The sequence below is a fragment of the Benincasa hispida genome, chromosome 11, assembly GCF_009727055.1.
Source record: "Benincasa hispida cultivar B227 chromosome 11, ASM972705v1, whole genome shotgun sequence".
Classification (NCBI taxonomy): domain Eukaryota; kingdom Viridiplantae; phylum Streptophyta; class Magnoliopsida; order Cucurbitales; family Cucurbitaceae; genus Benincasa; species Benincasa hispida.
In genome coordinates, this window is record NC_052359.1 from 32,495,224 (window position 1) to 32,515,951 (window position 20,728).

Below are 20,728 nucleotides of genomic sequence, written 5' to 3' on the forward strand. Positions count from 1 at the left end.
GACGGCAAGAACAGTGGGATGAATCGATGGCGTGGGGCAAGCAAATTGGGTCGACAACATGGTGGGGCGAGAAAATCCTATCGACGACGAACGGGCGAGTAGATCTAGTCGGCGACATGTGAAGAGAGATTAGTGGCAACTATGACTGAAGAAGAAAAAGAGATGAAGATGGAGGGTTATACGTTATAAACCCCCATATGAAGATGAAGAGATGAAGATGGACTTTGTTCATACCGCCTGTATAGATCCGTTGCACCAAGATCAAGAAGAACTTTTCTTTTTCTTTTAAACTCTAAATATATATATTATAAACCCCCAAGTCAATATACATTTCTTTATTTGATATATGTGAACTATATACTGTGGTATATGCCTCTATTTATTTGATATATAATGTGATTTATGTTGAATATTAAGTCAATATTGTGATTTATATACTGTGAGATTATTGATTAAAAAAATTCGATTAAATAATATATACTTTTAATGTTATATATCGTAATATCTACTTCTAATCTTGTATATTGTAATATCTACTCTTAATTTTGTATATGCTCCAAGGTAAATTGACAATGTTTCAAGTTATATTGACATATATATTAGAACATCATGGGAATATATTATTGTCATAAGTGATTATCTAAGTGTATACATAAATAACTTGTATGTAAACCAAATAAACAATAAAATATATGAAATTAAAATAAATAATACTAAAAAAACATGGATATATATCACATAATACTTTTTTATAGGCATGCTTGTGGGCCGTCTTTTTAGGAATCCTTTTATATCGTGGGGTTGTGCGCCAATTGTTTTTTTTTCTTTTTTTTCTTTTTTTTTTCTCAAGTTATCATTGAAAAAAATAATAATAAGGTTAAAATCATTTTGATACCCCTACACTTTGAATTTATTCAGCAAATTTAGTCCAAACGCCACGAATAAATATTGAATTTAGAAAATAGCATTTGTTGTAAACTTGAGGAGTAGGAAACACGAATATCAATAAAATATAATATTAAAGTAAATATAATAAAATAAATAAATAAAGATTAAAATAAATTGAACATAATATATAAAATATTGAAATAAATAAATAATAAAAGTAAATAAAATAAAAAAGATGGATTGCTCCACTTTCTCCCATCTTTTTGGCTTTTGCCTAATGTATGTGTATTTGCTAAAACCCACAAAATGCCACTATTTATAGACAATTTGGCAAGTAGAAAGTGAAATACATGGACACTAATAATGTGTAATGTTGAGACACATGGACAACACTTTGGTAAATGGGGACATGACACATGGTCAGTGGACACTAATCATGAGCATATAATGGGCATCTATTATCATAATATTTATAATATTCCCCTTAGATGGTCATTATATATATGAAATATATTTCGTTAAAACCTTACTAAGAAAAATCCCAATAGGAAAAAATCCTAGTGAATGGAAAAAAGTACATATTTAATATTATTTATACTCCCAAAAAAATGTATTCACTCCCCATCATGAAAACATCATTTGAGATTTCTAAATCGCCACATTCCAATGTTATGCACTAGTTTTTAAGGTTTGTGGTAGGTAATGTCTTTGTAAATGAGTATGTCAGGTTATCTTTCGAACAACTTTGTTGTACAGTGATATCGTCATTTTCTTCAAGATCATAAGTGTAGAAAAGTTTTGGTGAAATATGTTTTGTTCTATCTTCTTTAATATATCCTCATTTGATTTGGGATATGCATGTTGTGTTGTCTTCGTATAATATTGTTGGAAGATTTTTATTAGAAGACAAACTCATGTTTCAGGAATGTGCTGAGTCATTGATCTTAACCATACACATTCTCGACTAGCCTCGTGAATTCCAAGAATTTTAGCATGATTTGAGGAAGTAGCCATTATGGTTTGTTTCACTGACCGCCACGATACAGCAGTTCCTCCACATGTGAATAGATAACTTGTTTGAGATCTAGTTTTGTGTAGATTAGATAAATATCCAAAATATGCATAACCAACTAGATCAAAATTCAATTTATTTGAATAAAACAAACTCATATCAATCATTCCTTGGAGATAATTAATTATATTCTTAATTTCATTCCCATGTCTTTTTATTGGAGAAGAACTATATCTTGCTAATAAATTTACTGAAATGAAATATCTTGTCTTGTATTATTAGCAAGATATATTAGTGCACCAATTTCTCTAAGATATGGTATTAAGGCCCAAGAAGTTCTTCATTATCATCTCGAGGTCGAAATATATCTTACTTCACATCTAGTGAACGTACTTCCATTGGAATATTCAATGGATGTGTTTTGTCCATATAGAATCTTTTCAAAACTTTTGTTGACTGGTGAACAAATATCTCATTTGCTAAATGCTCAATTTCCAAGCCAAGGTAAAATTTTGTTCTTCCGAGATCTTTCATCTCAAATTCTTTCTTGAGATATTCTATTGCCTTTGAAAGTTCTTCATATTAGATTGTTTTGATATCCTTCTTTCAACAAATATCCACTCAGACGACTGTACTACATTCTTCTTTATTGTTCCAATCCATATAGCTATCTCCGTAACTTTATTGAATACGGTTCTCAAGAATTTGATTTATATGTTTCAAGTACCTTAAATTCTTCTGGGATTCTCATATAAATATCATTATCAAGAAATTCATATAAATATGTTGTGACTATATCCATAAGATACATGTCCAGATTTTCATACACAATCAGACCAAGTAAATATCTTAATGTAATTGAATCCACCACCGGAGAATACGTCTCCTCATAATCAATACCAGTTCTTTGTGATAAACTTTGTGCAATTAGTCTTGCTTTATATCTTGTGACCATGTTATTTTCATCTCTTTTCTCATAAATATCCATTTCTATTCCACAGGTTTGACACCTTCTGGTGTTGAGACTTCTGATCCAAAAACCTAACTTTTTGAAAGTGAGTTTAATTCTACCTTGATTGCTTCTTTCCGCTGAAGCCAATTTTTTCTATGTCGACGTTTTTCAACAAAGTTTGGTTCAAGATCCTCACTTTTATAATATCAAGAGCAACATTATACGCAAAAAAATGTTGTCAATAACTACATTAGTTTGGTTCCATCTTTTTTCTGTCATGACATAATTTATTGAAATCTTATTATTATCTTTAGGTATTTCACCTTCATCACTAGTCATGTTAAGGATTTCCTCATGGGTATTTATATCCTCAACCAAATCTTCTTGACTATTATTTTTTTTTTTTTCGAGAATTTTTATTTTTGGAACCCACTGGTCTACCACATTTGTGGCGTGTTCTAAACTCATTATTGATAACTTGCTGTGTTTGGGATATCAATTTTCGATGGAACATTTATAGCTGGTATATGTGACTTAATTACAGATTTGCTATATTTTGCAAATGAATTACCTTCTGAACTTTAAGTTCATATTGATCTGTATGGAGATATAAATGGAACAATAACGATACATTTCATGTAATTTCTTTTCCAACTTTTTAATTCCGCCCCCCCTAGTATTAGAAAATTTGTCTCAGTAAAATGACAATCAGCAAATTGTGCAGTAAAGACATCACCCGTTAGGAATTCAAGATATTTAATACTTTATGGGTAATCATATCCAACATATATTTCTAATATTTGGCTCATGGCCATAAGCTAATTATAATGGTGAGTACTTATGATAAGCTATTGGCCTAATGCGTACAAGTGATGTCGCATGCAAAATAGCATGTCATGCAGATGTATGAAACTTAACTTTTATAAGCAATGGTCTAGCAATTAACAATAAATGTTTTATGAATAATTCTATTAAATCATTTTGTGTATGAACATGAGCTATAGGATGTTCAATATTTATCCCAATTGACATACAATAATTATCAAAAGTTTGTAATGTAAATTCACCAACATTATCAAAACGAATGATGTTTGTATAATCAGGAAAGTGTGCTCTTAACTTAATTATTTGAGCAAGTAATCTTGCAAATGTAAGATTTCGACTTGATAATAAGCACATGTGTGACCATCAGCTACATACGTCTATTAATACCATAAATTATCTAAATGGTTCATATGGGTTAATAGGTCCACATATATCACCATAAATTTGTTCTAAAAATGTAGGAGATTCAATTCCCACTTTAGTTGGTGATGGTCTAATTATCAATTTTCTTTTGGAGCAAGCATCACATGATAATGCATTAGATTGAAGAATCTTCTAGCTCTTCAATGGGTGTCCATTTGAATTCTCAATAATTTTTCTCATCATTATAGACCCTGGATGATCTAATCTGTCATGCCAGATTGTAAATATGTCTGAATTTATGAACTTCAGGTTCATTGTTGCATATGTTTCAATTACTCGTATATAAGTATCATATAATCTAGAAGATAAAACAGAAAAAACTCTTCCAATATACATTTTTCATATGAGACGGTGCATATGATATAAAGATACTCCATATTATTTTTTCTATCAATCTCAATATGATGACCATTGTAACATATATCTTTAAAACTAAGTAGGTTTCTCTTTGATTGACTAGAAAACAATATATTGTCAATTGTAAATTTTGTTCCTCTAGGCAAAATAATATTTTCTTTTCCAAAACCTTCAATCATGTTTGCAGAACCTGATAGCGTATTGACTTTTGCTTCCAGCATTGTCAGTTTGGAAAAATATTTTCTATTTGTAAGTATTGTATGTGTAGTTACACTGTGTGCCAGATGTAACGGTCATGCTTGTCCAGGGCCTGTTGCCCATGGCCGCATGCCCAATCCAACCCCCTTCTAGCATACTTTCATATCCTGTATTGTATTAGTTTAGTTAGCTTGCTTTCTTTACATTTTAATTGTAAGTGACCACTCGCCCTTTTGCATATGCAAGGGCGCCAGTTGGCTTTTTGTTCAGAATGCACTATATGGGGATAAGAGTAACCATCACTTCCTCATACCCGGAGTAGTACTCTATAAAGCCGTTGTTGTTGCTTATTGGTTTCTAGTCTACTACAATCTTTCTTTCTTTATTCACACTCACAAATCTTCTTACGAAAACCTTTTCTCTAAACCCGTTTTCTAAAACCGTTTTCCCTAAAACGGGGGTGGAGGTTGCAAGAGGCACTCGGTGTGCCATCGGCAGTTCGTATTCGAGTTGGCTGGCTTGTTCGTGAGCGGGAACAAGTGCCGCACAATCGCTAAGAGAAGCTTCCGAAAGAGCGATTGTGACACCAGACATAGATTTTTTTCACTCATTTTTTAGTCATCCAACATAGGAAAATTATTCAGGTTTTTTCACTAAAAGAAAATAATTATAATAAGAAAAACAACACTAGAATATACAAAATTTAATATTAACTAAGGAAAAAAACATGAAAATAAAAAAATGGACAACATTAATACTAAATATTCTCAAAATCAAAAGAAACATTTGTTATACCATCAATTGTGCCAATTTTCTCTTCAGAAGATTTGAAAAGATGTGTCATATCCAAATCTATTATATTAGATGGGTAAAATATCTCATTATCTGGTATACAAAATTTGCTTCCACATTTTTCCCTTTTTTCTTTAGGGAGGCTTGATAGAGATCAACTAAGTGTTTTGACGTACGACATGTAAGTGACCACTACCCAGTCATTTCCCATCGGAAGCGTTTATTTTCAACACTATTTGAACTCTTATCTTGTGGAGTTTTTCCTTGTGTGGTTCTTTTGAAATTTGAATTATTAGAATGACCACCATGAAAATAATAATTTGTTATTCCTTTGCCACGGTCACAATCTCAACCGTGACCACAACCTCAACTACGATTATTAACATTCACAGCATTCACTTCAAGGAATGGTGTTCTTTCCATTGGTCAAGATTCATGATTTTTTTATCAAAAACTCGTTATTTTGTTCAGCCACAAAAAGACATGAAATTGGTTCAAAACATTGTTTAAAACATTTATCTCGATATTGCTACTGCGTGATCATATCCGAAGTATAGAAAAATGTATTCTCTAATATATTGATTTAAAATTTTGAAGTCTCAAGTGCATCAATTTACTACGAATTTTATGAAGAAAAATTGTTTTCTGATGATTTTACATTTTTATGGCATCTAGGTGTATTTTGACATCAAGCACTAATGACAAATAATTATTACCATTAATATCACATGCAAATTTTAATTTTATAATATTTTCATAGTAACACTGTTACAAAAATATTATACTTATATTAGAAATTTAATATATATCAAATATGTAAAACAACATTTAATTTATTAATTATAACGAAGAGAGAAAACCCAACATACCTTTAAGACTTACCTTTAGCGAGAAAAACAATGGAAGCTCGTGTTGATAACGTGTTGTAAACTTGAGGAGCACAACGAGAACATAAATAAATAAAATCTAATTTATAAATATATGAAATAAATAAATAACAAAAGTAAATAAGATAAAGATCATGGATTATATGGACACTAATAATGTGTAATGTTGAGACACAGACAACATTTTGGAAAATTGGGGTATGACACATGGTTAATTGACACTAAGCATGAGCATTTAATGGACATCTATTATCATAATATTTATAATAGCATTAACAAGTTTTTGGAGGAAATAAAAATGGAACTAGCATTATGGACTAAATTTAAAATTTATTTAAAATATCAAAACTAAATTGAACTAAATGGTATAATAAAAAAATTATAATACTAATAAGAATTTTAAAAATAACTTCCTCCAGCTGAATTTGAAATTTGGGCGAATACTTTGGCAACACTTACAACGGTTAATACTTTTAAGAGTAATAATTAAGTGTATAGCAACATTTTAAAAAATTATAAGCATAGCAAAATCTATCCGTTGTAGATTAAGTTTACATCATTGATAGACTTCGAGGACTAGATCTAAATTTGTAAATACCTTGGATCTGCTATATTTGTCATGGGTGATAGTTGGTTCGGTTTTGTTGGTTTTGAGGATCAACCAAGAACCAATCCAAACCAATCGGTTTTATAAATAAGAGATTCAAACTGATGTCCAACAAAAAAAAAACAATGGATTGGCTTTTATTTGGTTCGGTTTATGATCGGTTTGGTTCTCAATTTTTGACTCTTTTTTTTCAAATTTTAATTTTTTATTTCCAACTTTATTTTGAATGGGTCCTTTTGGCTAATTTAGAATTAAAATTAGGTTCATTTCTTAATTGATAATAATTGGTGTTTTTTCTAAACAAAAAATATATGCACCATATACATAGACTAAAAGAAACCTAACGTTAAAGTTTATTTTTAAGTATATTCCCTGGGTTGGCTTCAATTTTAATTTATTTTTTCAATCAAAATTTCAGTGGTTGTTTGATTTTTCAATTTTTCGATTTTTATATCAACTAAAAATTGATAACTGCCCAAAGAAATAGTTTAATTTTTTTATATAACTAATGAGAGGGGATGCATAAAACCCTAAATAATTGCACACCTTCAACGAGTATTGTAAATTCGACCAAGAGTCTAAATTAATTGATTCATTATTTAGGTTTTTAAAAAATGTAGACTTGCAAAGGTAATTTTAAAAAATAAATAAATAAAATTGATAATAATAGTATTGCACTTGTTCATGGGTCTAAATAATACATCAGCCATATAAGAGTAATTGATATTTTTAATTAATTGGCAATTTTATTATCAGATTTTTGTTCGCTTTTTATTGATACTAAATAAAGAAACCATATTTAATATCTTCTCCACCACAACCCCGTGAACCAACGGCAGTGACGCGCAGTACAAAATAACATTGAAATTCCATGCCAAAGAATATAACACAAAGGCCATTTTATAGAATGGCAATTTGATTTAAAAACATAGATGGTTCGCAAAAGCCTTGGAAACAAGAAGTATCACAGCATAACATTTCATGTAAAGAAGGAAAAGAACAAAGACATAACAACAGAGAGACACCAACACTCCTAACAATGAGCCGAGATCGGGCAACATGTTTAGTAGTCCTCTCCTTCATCGTCCTCACCCTCAGCCGACTCAGCACCGACCTCCTCATAGTCCTTCTCGAGGGCGGCAAGATCCTCTCGGGCTTCAGAGAACTCTCCTTCCTCCATACCCTCACCAACATACCAGTGCACGAAAGCACGCTTAGCATACATGAGATCAAACTTGTGGTCAATACGAGAGAAGACCTCGGCAACACTGGTAGAGTTTGAGATCTTGCAGACAGCTCTCTGCACCCGGGCAAGATCACCTCCAGGGACAACAGTAGGTGGTTGGTAGTTGATACCACACTTGAATCCAGTGGGGCACCAATCAACAAACTGAATGGTACGCTTGGTCTTGATGGTGGCAACAGCAGCATTCACATCCTTGGGCACAACATCACCACGATACATCAGGCAGCATGCCATGTACTTGCCATGTCGGGGATCGCACTTGACCATCATGGATGAGGGCTCGAAGGCACTGTTGGTGATTTCAGCCACTGAGAGTTGCTCATGGTAAGCCTTCTCGGCTGAGATCACTGGTGCATAGGAGGAAAGCATGAAGTGGATTCTGGGATAAGGGACCAAGTTAGTCTGGAATTCGTTCACATCCACGTTCAATGCACCATCGAACCTCAAACTGGCAGTTAAAGATGAAATGACCTGAAATGATATAGAACATGTAAGTCGACAAAAACTAATTATTGTTTATAGTACCACATTAGAAGTTATTTAGAAAAATCTTTACCTGGGATACAAGACGGTTGAGGTTAGAGTAGTTGGGTCGCTCAATGTCAAGGGAGCGCCTGCAGATATCATAAATGGCCTCATTGTCAAGGAGCACAGCAACATCAGTGTGTTCCAAGAGAGAATGGGTTGAGAGGACACTGTTGTAAGGCTCAACAACAGAAGTTGAGACTTGTGGAGAGGGGTAGACAGTGAACCCAAGCTTGGATTTCTTTCCATAGTCAACAGACAAACGCTCCAAAAGGAGGGAGCCAAGACCGGAACCAGTACCACCACCAACAGCGTTGAAAACAAGGAATCCTTGAAGACCAGTGCAGTTATCAGCCAGCTTACGGATTCGGTCCAAGCAGAGATCAACAATTTCCTTACCAACTGAAACAAGAAATGGAAGGCATTAGTGAATGCGGAGATAATTTTATCTATTAACTTCCATCAAAGATTTTAAATCAAGATCGGGAAAATTACCGGTGTAGTGACCACGGGCAAAATTATTGGCAGCATCTTCCTTGCCACTGATTAGCTGTTCAGGGTGGAAGAGCTGGCGGTAAGTTCCAGTCCTCACCTCATCGATGACAGTAGGCTCAAGATCAACAAAAACAGCACGAGGAACATGCTTTCCAGCACCTGTTTCACTAAAAAAGGTGTTGAAAGCATCATCACCTCCACCGAGAGTAGTGTCGCCTGGCATTTGGCCATCGGGCTGCACCAATTAACAAACCAATTAGAGAATTCGATTGATAAAACATAAGAAGAGCTTCCTAATCTTCAATCGGTATAACAGACATCCATAGTTATATATCCAAAATAAACAACAAAATTCAAAGATCCGAAACCAGTCTATCAGTGACTTCACATGTCACGGATTCAAGAACATGAAAGTACACAACAACAAATTACGGCAAGAAACATTATCTATTCCAAGATCTCGAAGTACAGATCAACAAATATTACATTTCTCCAAGACAAAATGGAGTTACGATTGTAAAAGGCACAGATTTATCAGATTTACGAATATTAAAGACAGATTAACGAAGATCTGCAGACAAGACGTATAATCTCAAGAACACATAACACAATGGGGATAAAAACACAAAGTAAATCAAACAAATCGTAAAAATCCACAAACCACTCGATGCGGGCGAAAAAACGCATAAATCTAACTTTTAAACAACAAAACGCAGTCCAAAACAACTCTAGATGCAGAAATGCCGATAATTCCTTACAGATCTAGTAAAAGAAATGCAAGAGACAAGAATCAAACAAAAATGAAGCCAAAACAATAAATCCATACAGATCGAGCGAATATAAAACGAAAACAACAAATCTGAAGCCAAAACAACGCCAGATCCAAAAATTCCAACAACTGCGAACAGATCGAGGAAATGAAAGGCAGAAAAAGGAGAATAGAATACCTGAATACCATGCTCGAGGCAGTAGAGCTCCCAGCAGGCATTGCCGACCTGGATACCGGCCTGACCGATGTGGATTGAAATGCACTCTCTCATTTTGGGCTAAAGAAGAAGAGATCTGAGAATGAAATGGATGGAGAGAGGAAGAAGAAAATCTCGCGAGAGGAAGAAAGACGTTTGTGAAGACGCCTTCCCCTTTGAAACCCTTTTTTTGTAATGGATACGGGATAGACGGAGGGGACGAGAGTGAAGGGCGTATTTATAGTGGGAGCCGGAGAGAGCGTAAGAAGGATTTAAGGAATGGTTTTTTTTTTTAACCGTTGGGGGGAATTGGACGGCAGCTAAGCCTGAGTTGGTTTACCATTGTTGGTTGAGAGTTAACCGTGGTTAGGGTTTCGCTTTTTTCTCATCCGTTTCTTTTTTTTCAAATTTTGAATTCGAGATATTGGCGGGTAATGGGCTGGGCTTTGGGCTTGGATCCGGTTCTTACAGCTGGACCCGGTTGGCACTTTTTACTTTTTTTTTTTTTTTCTATATTATAACAATACTTTTCTAATATTATCACTCGAAACGTTACAAAACAACCTTTTGAGTATAAATCTTTTAAATTTTCAAACAAAAATCGGAACCTAAAAATGTATAGTGATGGCCAAGAATCTAGTGATTAAAATTTTTGTTATATGTCACCTACTACATTTTATATCTCAATTTTTGTCCAAATTCTAAATAAGTACTACTCCAATGATATATTTGAAACATTTATGAGAGTTCAAATATAATATTGCAACTTTTAAAAGTACATAAATATTTTTTTAAAGAAAGGGCAATGTTCAAAGGTATTTTTTTTTATATAATTTAATTTCTAATTTTTCTTTCGGTTGAAAAATATCAACTATATGCTTAAACTTTACAACTTATGTTAATTAAAACAATAAACTAATAATTTTATTCATTTAAATACTAAACTTTTGTCTTATCAACTCATACCTTTCTCCATATTTTGTTTGACAAATTTTCGTAAGCGAAATAATTTAGACCCTTCAAAAGCATTTACGTATCAACTCTCTCACATGTTGTAGATATCTTTCGTGTTGATTTTACAAAATGGATGATTGGGATTGACGCATAGACGATTCTCAAGTAAATATAGAATTCAATCTCATTCGTTTATGGAAGTATAATAGTTTAATTGATATAACTATAAGTCTCGAGTTTAATTGATATAACTAGTCTCACGTGATGTTTTTCCAAATAAAAGATAACGGAGAGTATCCATTGATATACTTACAAAAATTAATGTTTTAAATTGATACTACTGTAATGGCTAGTTCAAAGTGTTAATTGATATAAACTCTAAATTTTTTAATATAGTTTGATATTTTCTCATGTATTTTTCTTTTTGGTTAAATAGTCCAATTTGATGAGTTATTTTCAGTCTAGCCTCTATAATTTTACCAGCTTTAAATTTGTAACTCAACCCTAAAGTATAATACAATGGATTAAGTATATAATATTAGTTTAATGTAGTGTAAATAAATGAAAGTTCACTTTTTTCTCTATAAAGGTATTTCATTAACTCAATAAAATGGATCCACGGCTACAAAAGATAAATTTGAATCTATTTTTGAAGTGAAAATGAACATAATTCAATTGACATATAGGTTAGCAATGAGATATTTGTAGTTCTTATTCTTGCATCCTCTATATGTGTGTAAAAGTAGTGTCAACATAGATTTTTTTCCCTTTTACCATGCTTGAATTTAAGTTTTGTTAAACGTACAAATGCTAAAATTGATCATTTAAATTTATATGAACTAAAATTTAATGTTTTCTTTCTCATTTTTATGTTTTTTTTTTTTTAAGTTTTGATTAACTGATGTGACAATGATTTGAAAAATGGCATTGCCTACAATACGGATCAAATGAAAAAATAGAAAAGTTTTTTTTTTTAATTGAATGAATTTTAGTCTTCTGCTTATGTCATGGCGGTGTGAAATTACTTCTTTAACCCTAAATACATTTTTCTGTTTTCTTCGTCTTGCAGTTTTTTTCTTTTGTTTTTTCTCATGAATTTCAGATTTCTTCCTCTTCATTTTTCCTTTTTTTTTCTACATTTCTTCTTTTTTTGTTTTTTTTCCTTTCTTTTTACTTTCGTTCTCTGCATTTCTTCTTATTTTCCCTGTGTTTCTTCTTCTTCTTCTTTTCTTTTTTTTTTTTCCTGTGTTAGAGCATTAAAACAAAGGGTGTTCAAATAACTCAACAATTCGAACTACCTAACCCAAAATGTAAGAGTTGGATTGGGTTAATTTTGTTATTAGGTTGGGTCAGGTTAAACTTTTTATATTTTTGTTGGGTTGGGTCGGATCATGGGTTGATAAAAAAAAAATGGGTTGACCAAGCCCAACCCGATATATATATAATTTGTGAATTGTTAATATTTTTATTTTAAAATTGTTATGATATTTTTATTTGTTTAAAGTTTACAATAATATCATAGATATTTAGTATTTAGTATTTGAATTTTATAAGATTTTAGTTATTAGTTACGTGTTGTATATACATTTATATATTTTTAATTAAAAAGAAAAAATAATTTATAACCCAATAACAGGGGTGGGTTTGAGACTTTTATTTAAGGTCATTTGAGTTGTCAACCCGACTTGGGTTGGTCCAAAAAACGCTTGCAACCCAACTCAACCCAACCCATGTACACTCTTAAGTAAAACATCAGCATACAACATACAACATAGAGCGTAGACTAAACATCGAGTATCAAGGATTGAGTAGTAAGTATATAGCATAAAACATATAACATAGAGCGTCGAGCGTCAAGCATCAAGCATTATCAAGAAAACCTATGAAGCACAATGCACAGATGGAGTGCTGACGTAAACAAAAGACCACTTTTCATGAAATTGGTTAAGATTCAAATCTCCCACTCCTTCCTATTCTTGAACTTTAAAAAAAAAAATGAACGGATGGTTAGAAGATATTTGACATTTCTTCCTCCTTTTAGGTTATATCGATGAATGCCAAATGGCAATGATTTGGGAGTGTCACCTACCTCTTTTGCTTCCAAAATTATGGAAAAAATTGTATCTTCACATCCCATATGTATATAGAAATATCCCATATATCAGATTTCAGAAATATCTCATTCCCATGTGGGAAGTTATTCGAGATACATATGAGAAATAATTCATTTTCTTTGCTATGGACCCCACCATGTTATCATCCCTGTTTTCTTCCCTTACTTTTAGTGGGAGGGATCTTCAATATCTGAGATTAAATTTCCTCTTTTAACCTTTCAATCTTAAATTAGATATTAGACACAATAATTAACTTCATGTCTAATAGACTAATCAAATCTAAAAAAATTTGGATATAGGTATCTTACATAATCAATTTGTAGACCTATTGAGACTTTTTAAATTGATATGAAACTGAATTTCTTTTATTACAAGATTCTCAAACAGAAAAAAAGGAAATAAAAAATAAAAATCCAACACCTAAATTGAAAAACTAGAATATCAATACATTAAGGGACTCTCTTACAAATTAGGAAAAGCTTTGAGAATTTAAATTTAGCTAAGAATTCAATCATTGTTCTCAAATCAAGATGCAAATCATTGAAAGAAATGAAGAAAAAATAGGCTTAATTTTCAAAAACCAAAAACGAAAAACGAAATAGTTACCAAATTGGCCTAAATAACATAATAGTAGGAAAGTTTTGCACTTTACTTTACCCTATTTATTGATCGAATGTTCAAAATGAAAACAGTTTTAAACGTGAGGGCCCTGCAAAACATGTATCAAAAGAGACTTAAAGAAAACAGCGAGACCCACCAAAACGAAAGAGGAATAAATTGATGAAAATCATTTCCCATTTCAATTTCAAGATACTGAAAAAAAGAGGGGAAAAAATCTAGCCATTTAATAGCAGGAATGAATATGAAACACATTCCCTCCTCCAAGCCCATTTAATGGAATTACAATTCAGATCAGTACACATATCCATCTAGCCGTTTTGGAACTTCCAAGGCCATATTATTTTAACATAATCACAGCAGCATCTTCTCAGTTACAAACAAAAATTACATAATATTCCACTTTACAATTGAACCCAACTTATTAAAATCATTGGATAGAAAGACAATCGACAATTATAAAACTTTCAGAAAGCGAAGGTCATATTTAATTCAAGCATAATCATATAATCAACTTCTCAGCTCAAACAGAAAACTGATGATATTCCAGTTCGCAGTTGAGCTCAACTTATTAATATCCTTCAACAGTGAAGGACTAACAAAAAAAAAGAAAAAACCTTCAGAGAGCAGTATCTCCATTTATGCAAAGACAAGAGCTTTGAGGCAATCAGGCAAGTTCTATTTACAAAGGATTCGTGGCCTAACCTGATATCTCCATTCTGGCAAGATTCCTAACACCTTATCCCTGGCATAAAACACAGTTAAACACCCAAAACTACACCAAAAACTGCCTAGATTGAATTCGGATTCAGTACTCATCGTCCTCTCAAATCATAATGTGGCATGAAAACGTGTCGCCGTGGAATCCGAGGTAACGACTGTGCAGGAACTCCATATGGAGGGAGCCTGATACCAGGCACAATGTCATAATCTCCGCCAATTATATGAGGAACTGGGAAAGGGTAAGGGGGTCGACGCCGCCGCCCAAAACTAACAAGATCCCTCATGTTGCTACTTCTCCTGTTTCTCAGCTTTTCTTTCTCATAATAATCAACAAATTTTGGCTTCCAAAGTCTGTTTCCTGAAACACCATCCTCTAAACCAAACGCTTGATTGAACTTCATCTTCCACAGCTCATTGCTGGAAGCCAAGTAACGCAATTCCGTACACACACATTCAACTCTTGCAATGTCCACACCAGGAAGAGACTCTAAAATCTTCAGCTTCACATCAGCTGGAAGTAGCATAAAGCTTGCAGGAGGTGGTAAACCAGTTTTTTCACAGATATCAATCAAGAGTGGCAATGCAAGAGCATCCTTCACTACCTTCCACAATTCAAAAACTTGTTTCTCTGGGTTCCCTTCTTTTTCATCCATTATGTAACTGGATACTGAATCCACCCAAATCAGATCAAGATTTGGTGCAAATTTTCTCTCATCCAAAGATACACGATACACACTAGATCCTCTACTGCAGTTAAGAGACCCATAAACATTAACAAAGTACCCCAAACTCTGAAACTTCAATAAAACTACTTCAGTCATGGTAGAATTCTTTCCCCCCTTGGTCAAAAGTTCGGGTAAAGTGTACCAAAGTGACATCGAAAACGATGGGGAAGGCCAATCTTCCGGCATACGAAAAGGATTATCCTCAGAATCTAAATTAGGATTAATTAGCACAAATCCAGACTCCAAAAGTACTGCGTGAACGGCAGTTACCAAAAGTTTGTGCGCATTACGATCATAGCCTAACTCCTCCTTCAAAACTCTCCTCAAAAAGATCGGTCTCGAAAATTTCTTTTCCACAACTACGGTTGGCTCTTCTTCAACCTCCATTTCTTCACAATCCGACTCCACGGGCTTCTCCCCTTCCTCGATCATGCTAGATGTAGTCATTTCTACACCCAAGGACTCGAGCCCCATGGATTTAGCCTCCGACTCCTCCAACCTAGGTTTTTTCAAATCACAATCGATACCCTGGATTTGCTTTCCTTTAACCAGCCGTAGCGACGAAGACGAAACTTGCGAAGAAGAACAAGGAAGAAGACCTTGAAAGGATTGAATTGACGTACCTCCCAGAGAGGAAAACTCGGAAGGCTTGAAAGTGAAGAAAACAAGGTCACCTGAAGTAATACCCAAGGAGTGCAACGAATCCTCCGGCGAAGACCCTTGGAGCTCGTCCTTCCGATTGAGAGAGAGGTGAAGAGAATCGGCGGAAAAGGAAGAAGAGAGAGTTTGGAGAAGCGTCTGTTTGAGGTGGTCGAGGGTACATGGATCGGGGACTTCGATTCTGAGGGTTTGTTTGGATTCCAGGGATCTGAGCCTCAATTTCATGGTTGAATTTGGCTTTAGCCGGAATTTCTTCCGATTCAGTTCTGAAAATTAGGGTTCTAAGAGAGAGCCGATTTCAATCCTGTTCTACCGGAGAAGAAACGAGGCGGTTCGTTGATTTGGATTTGGGGGTTGAGATATATTATTCTGGGGAGAGGACCCGTTACTTCCGTTTTATTTCGCGGTATATGAAATCTTATGGTTATTGTTTCTTTTTATATATATATTTTTAATAAATATCTGCGTGAACGTTTGATCTCCTTTTCGCCTATTGTATTTAATAGTTACATGAATATATTAACTTGAAGTATAAATATTAAGGGTGTGTTTAGTATGTAATAAAAGTAGAGAGTTGAGTTGAGTTGATAATTATTATCTGAATAGTTAAATTGTCTGTATTTGTTTGTAGAGTTGAGTTGAGTTGATAATTATTGACTGTGTTTGTTGTGCAGAGTTGAGTTAAATTGATAATTATTGTCGTCTGTGTTTGTTATGCAGAGTTGAGTTCGGAATCTAATGAGATATTTTTTTCTCTTTGTTTTTTATTTCATTCTTTTATTTTTTTAGTTTTATGTTTTGCTATTGTTAATTAATTTTCAAATATACACGTATTTTTTCAAATCATTTATGACATAAACTGGACAATCTCAATTTTTTTCTCAATTTGTAGAACATAATAGATTATTTTTCATATATTCTTTTCAAGAACTATAATAATTATAATTCTCTTCAATCAATAAAACATACCAACAAATTGCTGCTCAATTAATTGTTATATTATATATCGTATGTATATATATTGAATGTTTGTATATATATTGAAGGTAATTATACCAATTACTAATTGGTATATTATATGTATATATATTGAATCTTGCTAACTTAACTTTATTATTTCACATATCATACAGTTTATTTTTATATAATATGGATAGTATATTTGAAATTGAAATTGTACATAGGATAATTACCTTTCATTTGATTATGATGGTGAGAATGTGATGTAGTACAGTAACATTTTTCATAAGATCACAAAAATAATATGAACTGACCGAATATGTGGCCATGTCCAAAAAAAAATCACAAAATATATGTTCTTTTCGATACTTATAATATCCGTGTCATAATACAAACACAAAAATTACATGTCATGACGTATGCAAAAGTTATCATTCTTTTCGACATGACAATCCATTGTCCATTTGCTGTTATCCAAAAGAACTATAAACAAAATATAAGGGTGTGGTCAGTCTACATGTTTCTTCCTAGTAGATGGAGGTAGTATCTCTTTCGTGCATGTTCTGGTACTACAAGGAAGCAATTTGTCGTCTGTGACAAGGAGGTCAATAAGGGTGACCCGATCATCCTCATCTAGGCCATAAATGTTGTATATGACATTTACTACTTCCTTCCGACGCCCGAACTCCAGCTCATACTTCTCCTTTTGCCACGATGCAAGTCTACTCATGTGTGTGCTCTGCATTTCAACAGTCGATCTCATGATGTCGATCATTTCAGCTTGGAATGATGGCCTCTTCCTCTTACTGCCTCGAGATGACTCGGCATGTACACTCGCTCTACCTGTAGATTGCTCTGCTGGCTCTTCATCTATTTCATCTTGATTTAATGGTGATTCTGTCTGGCAAACCTCAGGTGTGTGACAGTCCTATGATCCAAGTTGAATCTCATCTTTAAACTCTCTGAATGCATTCGCCGCCATCACATGTGGGTTATCACTTGATTGCCTTATTGCTCTGTCTTTCCCAAATACGGTGGAGAGGTCATCGTAATGTGAGAATGGCTTGTTCCACATCCTCTTCACATTGGGATGACTATGCATTGATACACATACACATTATTAATATTTATATTATAACATGTACCCGTATATTTTTTTTTCTAGAATCTTACCTGAACCCAAAGATCGAAAATCTCCCTCTCGACCTGGACACATTTGAACTCCTCGTTCCAGTCGAACCCCGACTGACTTAATATATTTGATATTGCGTTGTATTGTTTCTTCAGACTCCTCACCTTGCACTCAATGGTGTTCTGATTTAGTGCGCATCCGGACACTTTCTCATGTAGAATTCGCTCCAAGTGTTGTAGGTATCCTGGTCGAAACGTCCCATTATTGGACCTCCAACCGGTCTCCACCAAATACAATAGAGCTTCCACCAACTTAGTGTCCTCCACCTTCGACCATACATGTTTAGACCTCTTACCATTATCTACCATCATGCTGCATGCATACGTTTGTTGAATAAAAAGATGCTATAAATTAAACGCATGCACAAACAAAGGATAAACTGCTGAAATTATATGTTCCAATTTAACTTGTTCACATATAGTCTTGGTACAAAACATTTTCACGACATACTTGGAATGTTCCATAATTAAATTTCATTCAGTAGTAAGAGAAAAGTAAGCAATGAACATTGAATAATCAGGCTCTTTTCCATTGAGTAAACATTTTGACCGCTAAGTCATCCCTAAACTTGGTCCATTGCTCTGATGATTCAACAAATTCAATATGATCCCCATCAAGACCAACTGATGTAGAATTCTCCTCATCGGGCACGTTAAGCATTACACCGATTCCCATATCCTTTGTGATCAAGTTGTGAATAAGGCAACATGCAGTTATTATTCGACATTGGACTTGTATTGGGTAGAATGATTTTCCCCTAAGAATAGCCCACCGCCCCATTAGCAACCCAAACGGTCGCTCAATAATGTTCCTTGCTGAAGAATGTTTCATGTTAAAAAATTATCTTACAGTTGTCGGTGCGTTTCCTGCTCCACGCCAATCAGAGATATGGTATCGTTCACCTCTGTACGGCGCCAAGAATCCTTCAGCGTTGGGGTATCCAGCATCACATAGGTAATAGTATCCTATACACGTTTCGAAATGTCATGCACATGTGTTGTGGTATGTACACATGTTTAAATAACCTATACAGAATCCGTACGGTCGCGAAACCGCATCCCTAAGAACCCTTGAATCGGCTGCAGACCCTTCCCACCCTGGCAAAACGAAGACGAACTCCCCATTTTGATCACATACCACAAGAACGTTTGTGGCAATCTTTCCCTTTTGTCCTATATCGAGGTCGATCGACGACACTAACATTCACTTTAATGTATGTGTCGTCTAGTGCACCTAGACAATTCTGTTTCTCTCAAGTGATCAGAATGAATTAAAAAAAAATCTATCGTTGCATGCATATTTATGACGTATTCATATAAAAAACTGAGTACTTTTTGTACCTGAAACCACTTTCATCTTCCATCGGTGTATGTATTTGTGATCGGTTCTGGTTTTCTTAACAAAACAGCGTGAAGTTGTAAGACTGCCCTAAGAACTGCATTGAAATATCTTGAAATTGTCTCACCAGGCCTCGAAAAGTTTATGCGTACTACTCGATTCTTGACATCGTGTGCAAGAATGTGTAGGAATATCACAACCATCTCTTTGACGTCCATACATCTTATTGGTTCCAAACAACCAGTCGACCGTAGCATATTACATAGAATCGTAAAGGTACGTCTATCCATTCGGGTGCTTTCACGACATGTCAAGTCACTCTCGTAAATTAGGTAAAAGAAGGTCAATTGCCTAATGCAATGCCTAGCATATATCAGTTGTCTCTCTATCCTTCGGTAGTTATTCAATAACGTGGTTAGTGTTACAAACAACTGCATTTGAGAGTGCGAAATAATTCTCATGATCGAAAAGAGGTCTTCAATAACGTAGCAGCCACGTTGGTAGTAAAGTCAAATATAAATAGTAAAGTCGATTAAATAAAAATACTAAAAAAACAATGAGGATCTTGCTCATGAGGAGGATCTCGCTCATGAAGATTTTCATGAGCGAGATCCTCCTCATGAGTAAGATCCTTATTGTTTTTCACCCATTGAAATGAACGTATTATTAGATAAAAAAAAATATTATATAACAGTACTATTTCACCTATAATTCATAAAAAAATTGAGAAGTATCAGATTAAAAAATATAATGTCGCCAACCATTAATAAAAAAATTTGTGAACTAGTATTCCAAAAAAATGTGACCAACAATTGACAAATAACATATTTCCATAAAAAATAAAAATAAAAAAAAATAAGTCCTAAAAAAAGGAAGAGAACCTCAAAATAACAAATATCCTCAAACTAATTAAGAATGATTTGTGCAATTAGTTTGGACCCTACAAGAAACACAAAATAATGATAGTTAGATTAGAAATAAAATAAAATACATTTTTTAAGGTTTAACACCCATAGTAAAGAAAGACAGTGGAAATATAAAAAGTATGAATGGGAAGTCATCTATAAATAGAAGAGGGAGAAAGAAGTGGTTGAGTGGTTGTTGGAGAGAGTTGAGTACATTTATTATTAAAGAGTGAAATTAATTTGAATGTTAGTTGAAAGTAAGTAGCAGCCACGTTGGTAGTAAAGTCAAGTAAATACAAATAGTAAAGTCAAGTAAATAGAAATACTAAAAAAACAATGAGGATCTAGATCCTCCTCATGAGCGAGA

The 20,728-nt window shown here is 33.7% G+C and overlaps 2 protein-coding genes across 2 annotated transcripts; both read right to left on the reverse strand.

The window, feature by feature from the left end:
- Positions 1-7,780: 7,780 nt before the first annotated feature.
- Positions 7,781-10,393, reverse strand: LOC120090475 (tubulin alpha chain). The gene is made up of 4 exons (XM_039048170.1): positions 10,155-10,393; positions 9,208-9,442; positions 8,744-9,114; positions 7,781-8,658 (listed from the first exon to the last, which is right to left on the reverse strand). The coding sequence occupies exons 1-4, from the start codon at positions 10,245-10,247 to the stop codon at positions 8,005-8,007; spliced, it is 1,353 nt and encodes a 450-aa protein (XP_038904098.1). The 5' UTR covers positions 10,248-10,393; the 3' UTR covers positions 7,781-8,004.
- Positions 10,394-14,176: 3,783 nt separating this feature from the next.
- On the reverse strand, positions 14,177-16,385 carry LOC120091430 (F-box protein SKIP22-like). The gene has a single exon (XM_039049451.1). The coding sequence runs from the start codon at positions 16,189-16,191 to the stop codon at positions 14,674-14,676; it is 1,518 nt and encodes a 505-aa protein (XP_038905379.1). The 5' UTR covers positions 16,192-16,385; the 3' UTR covers positions 14,177-14,673.
- Positions 16,386-20,728: the final 4,343 nt, after the last annotated feature.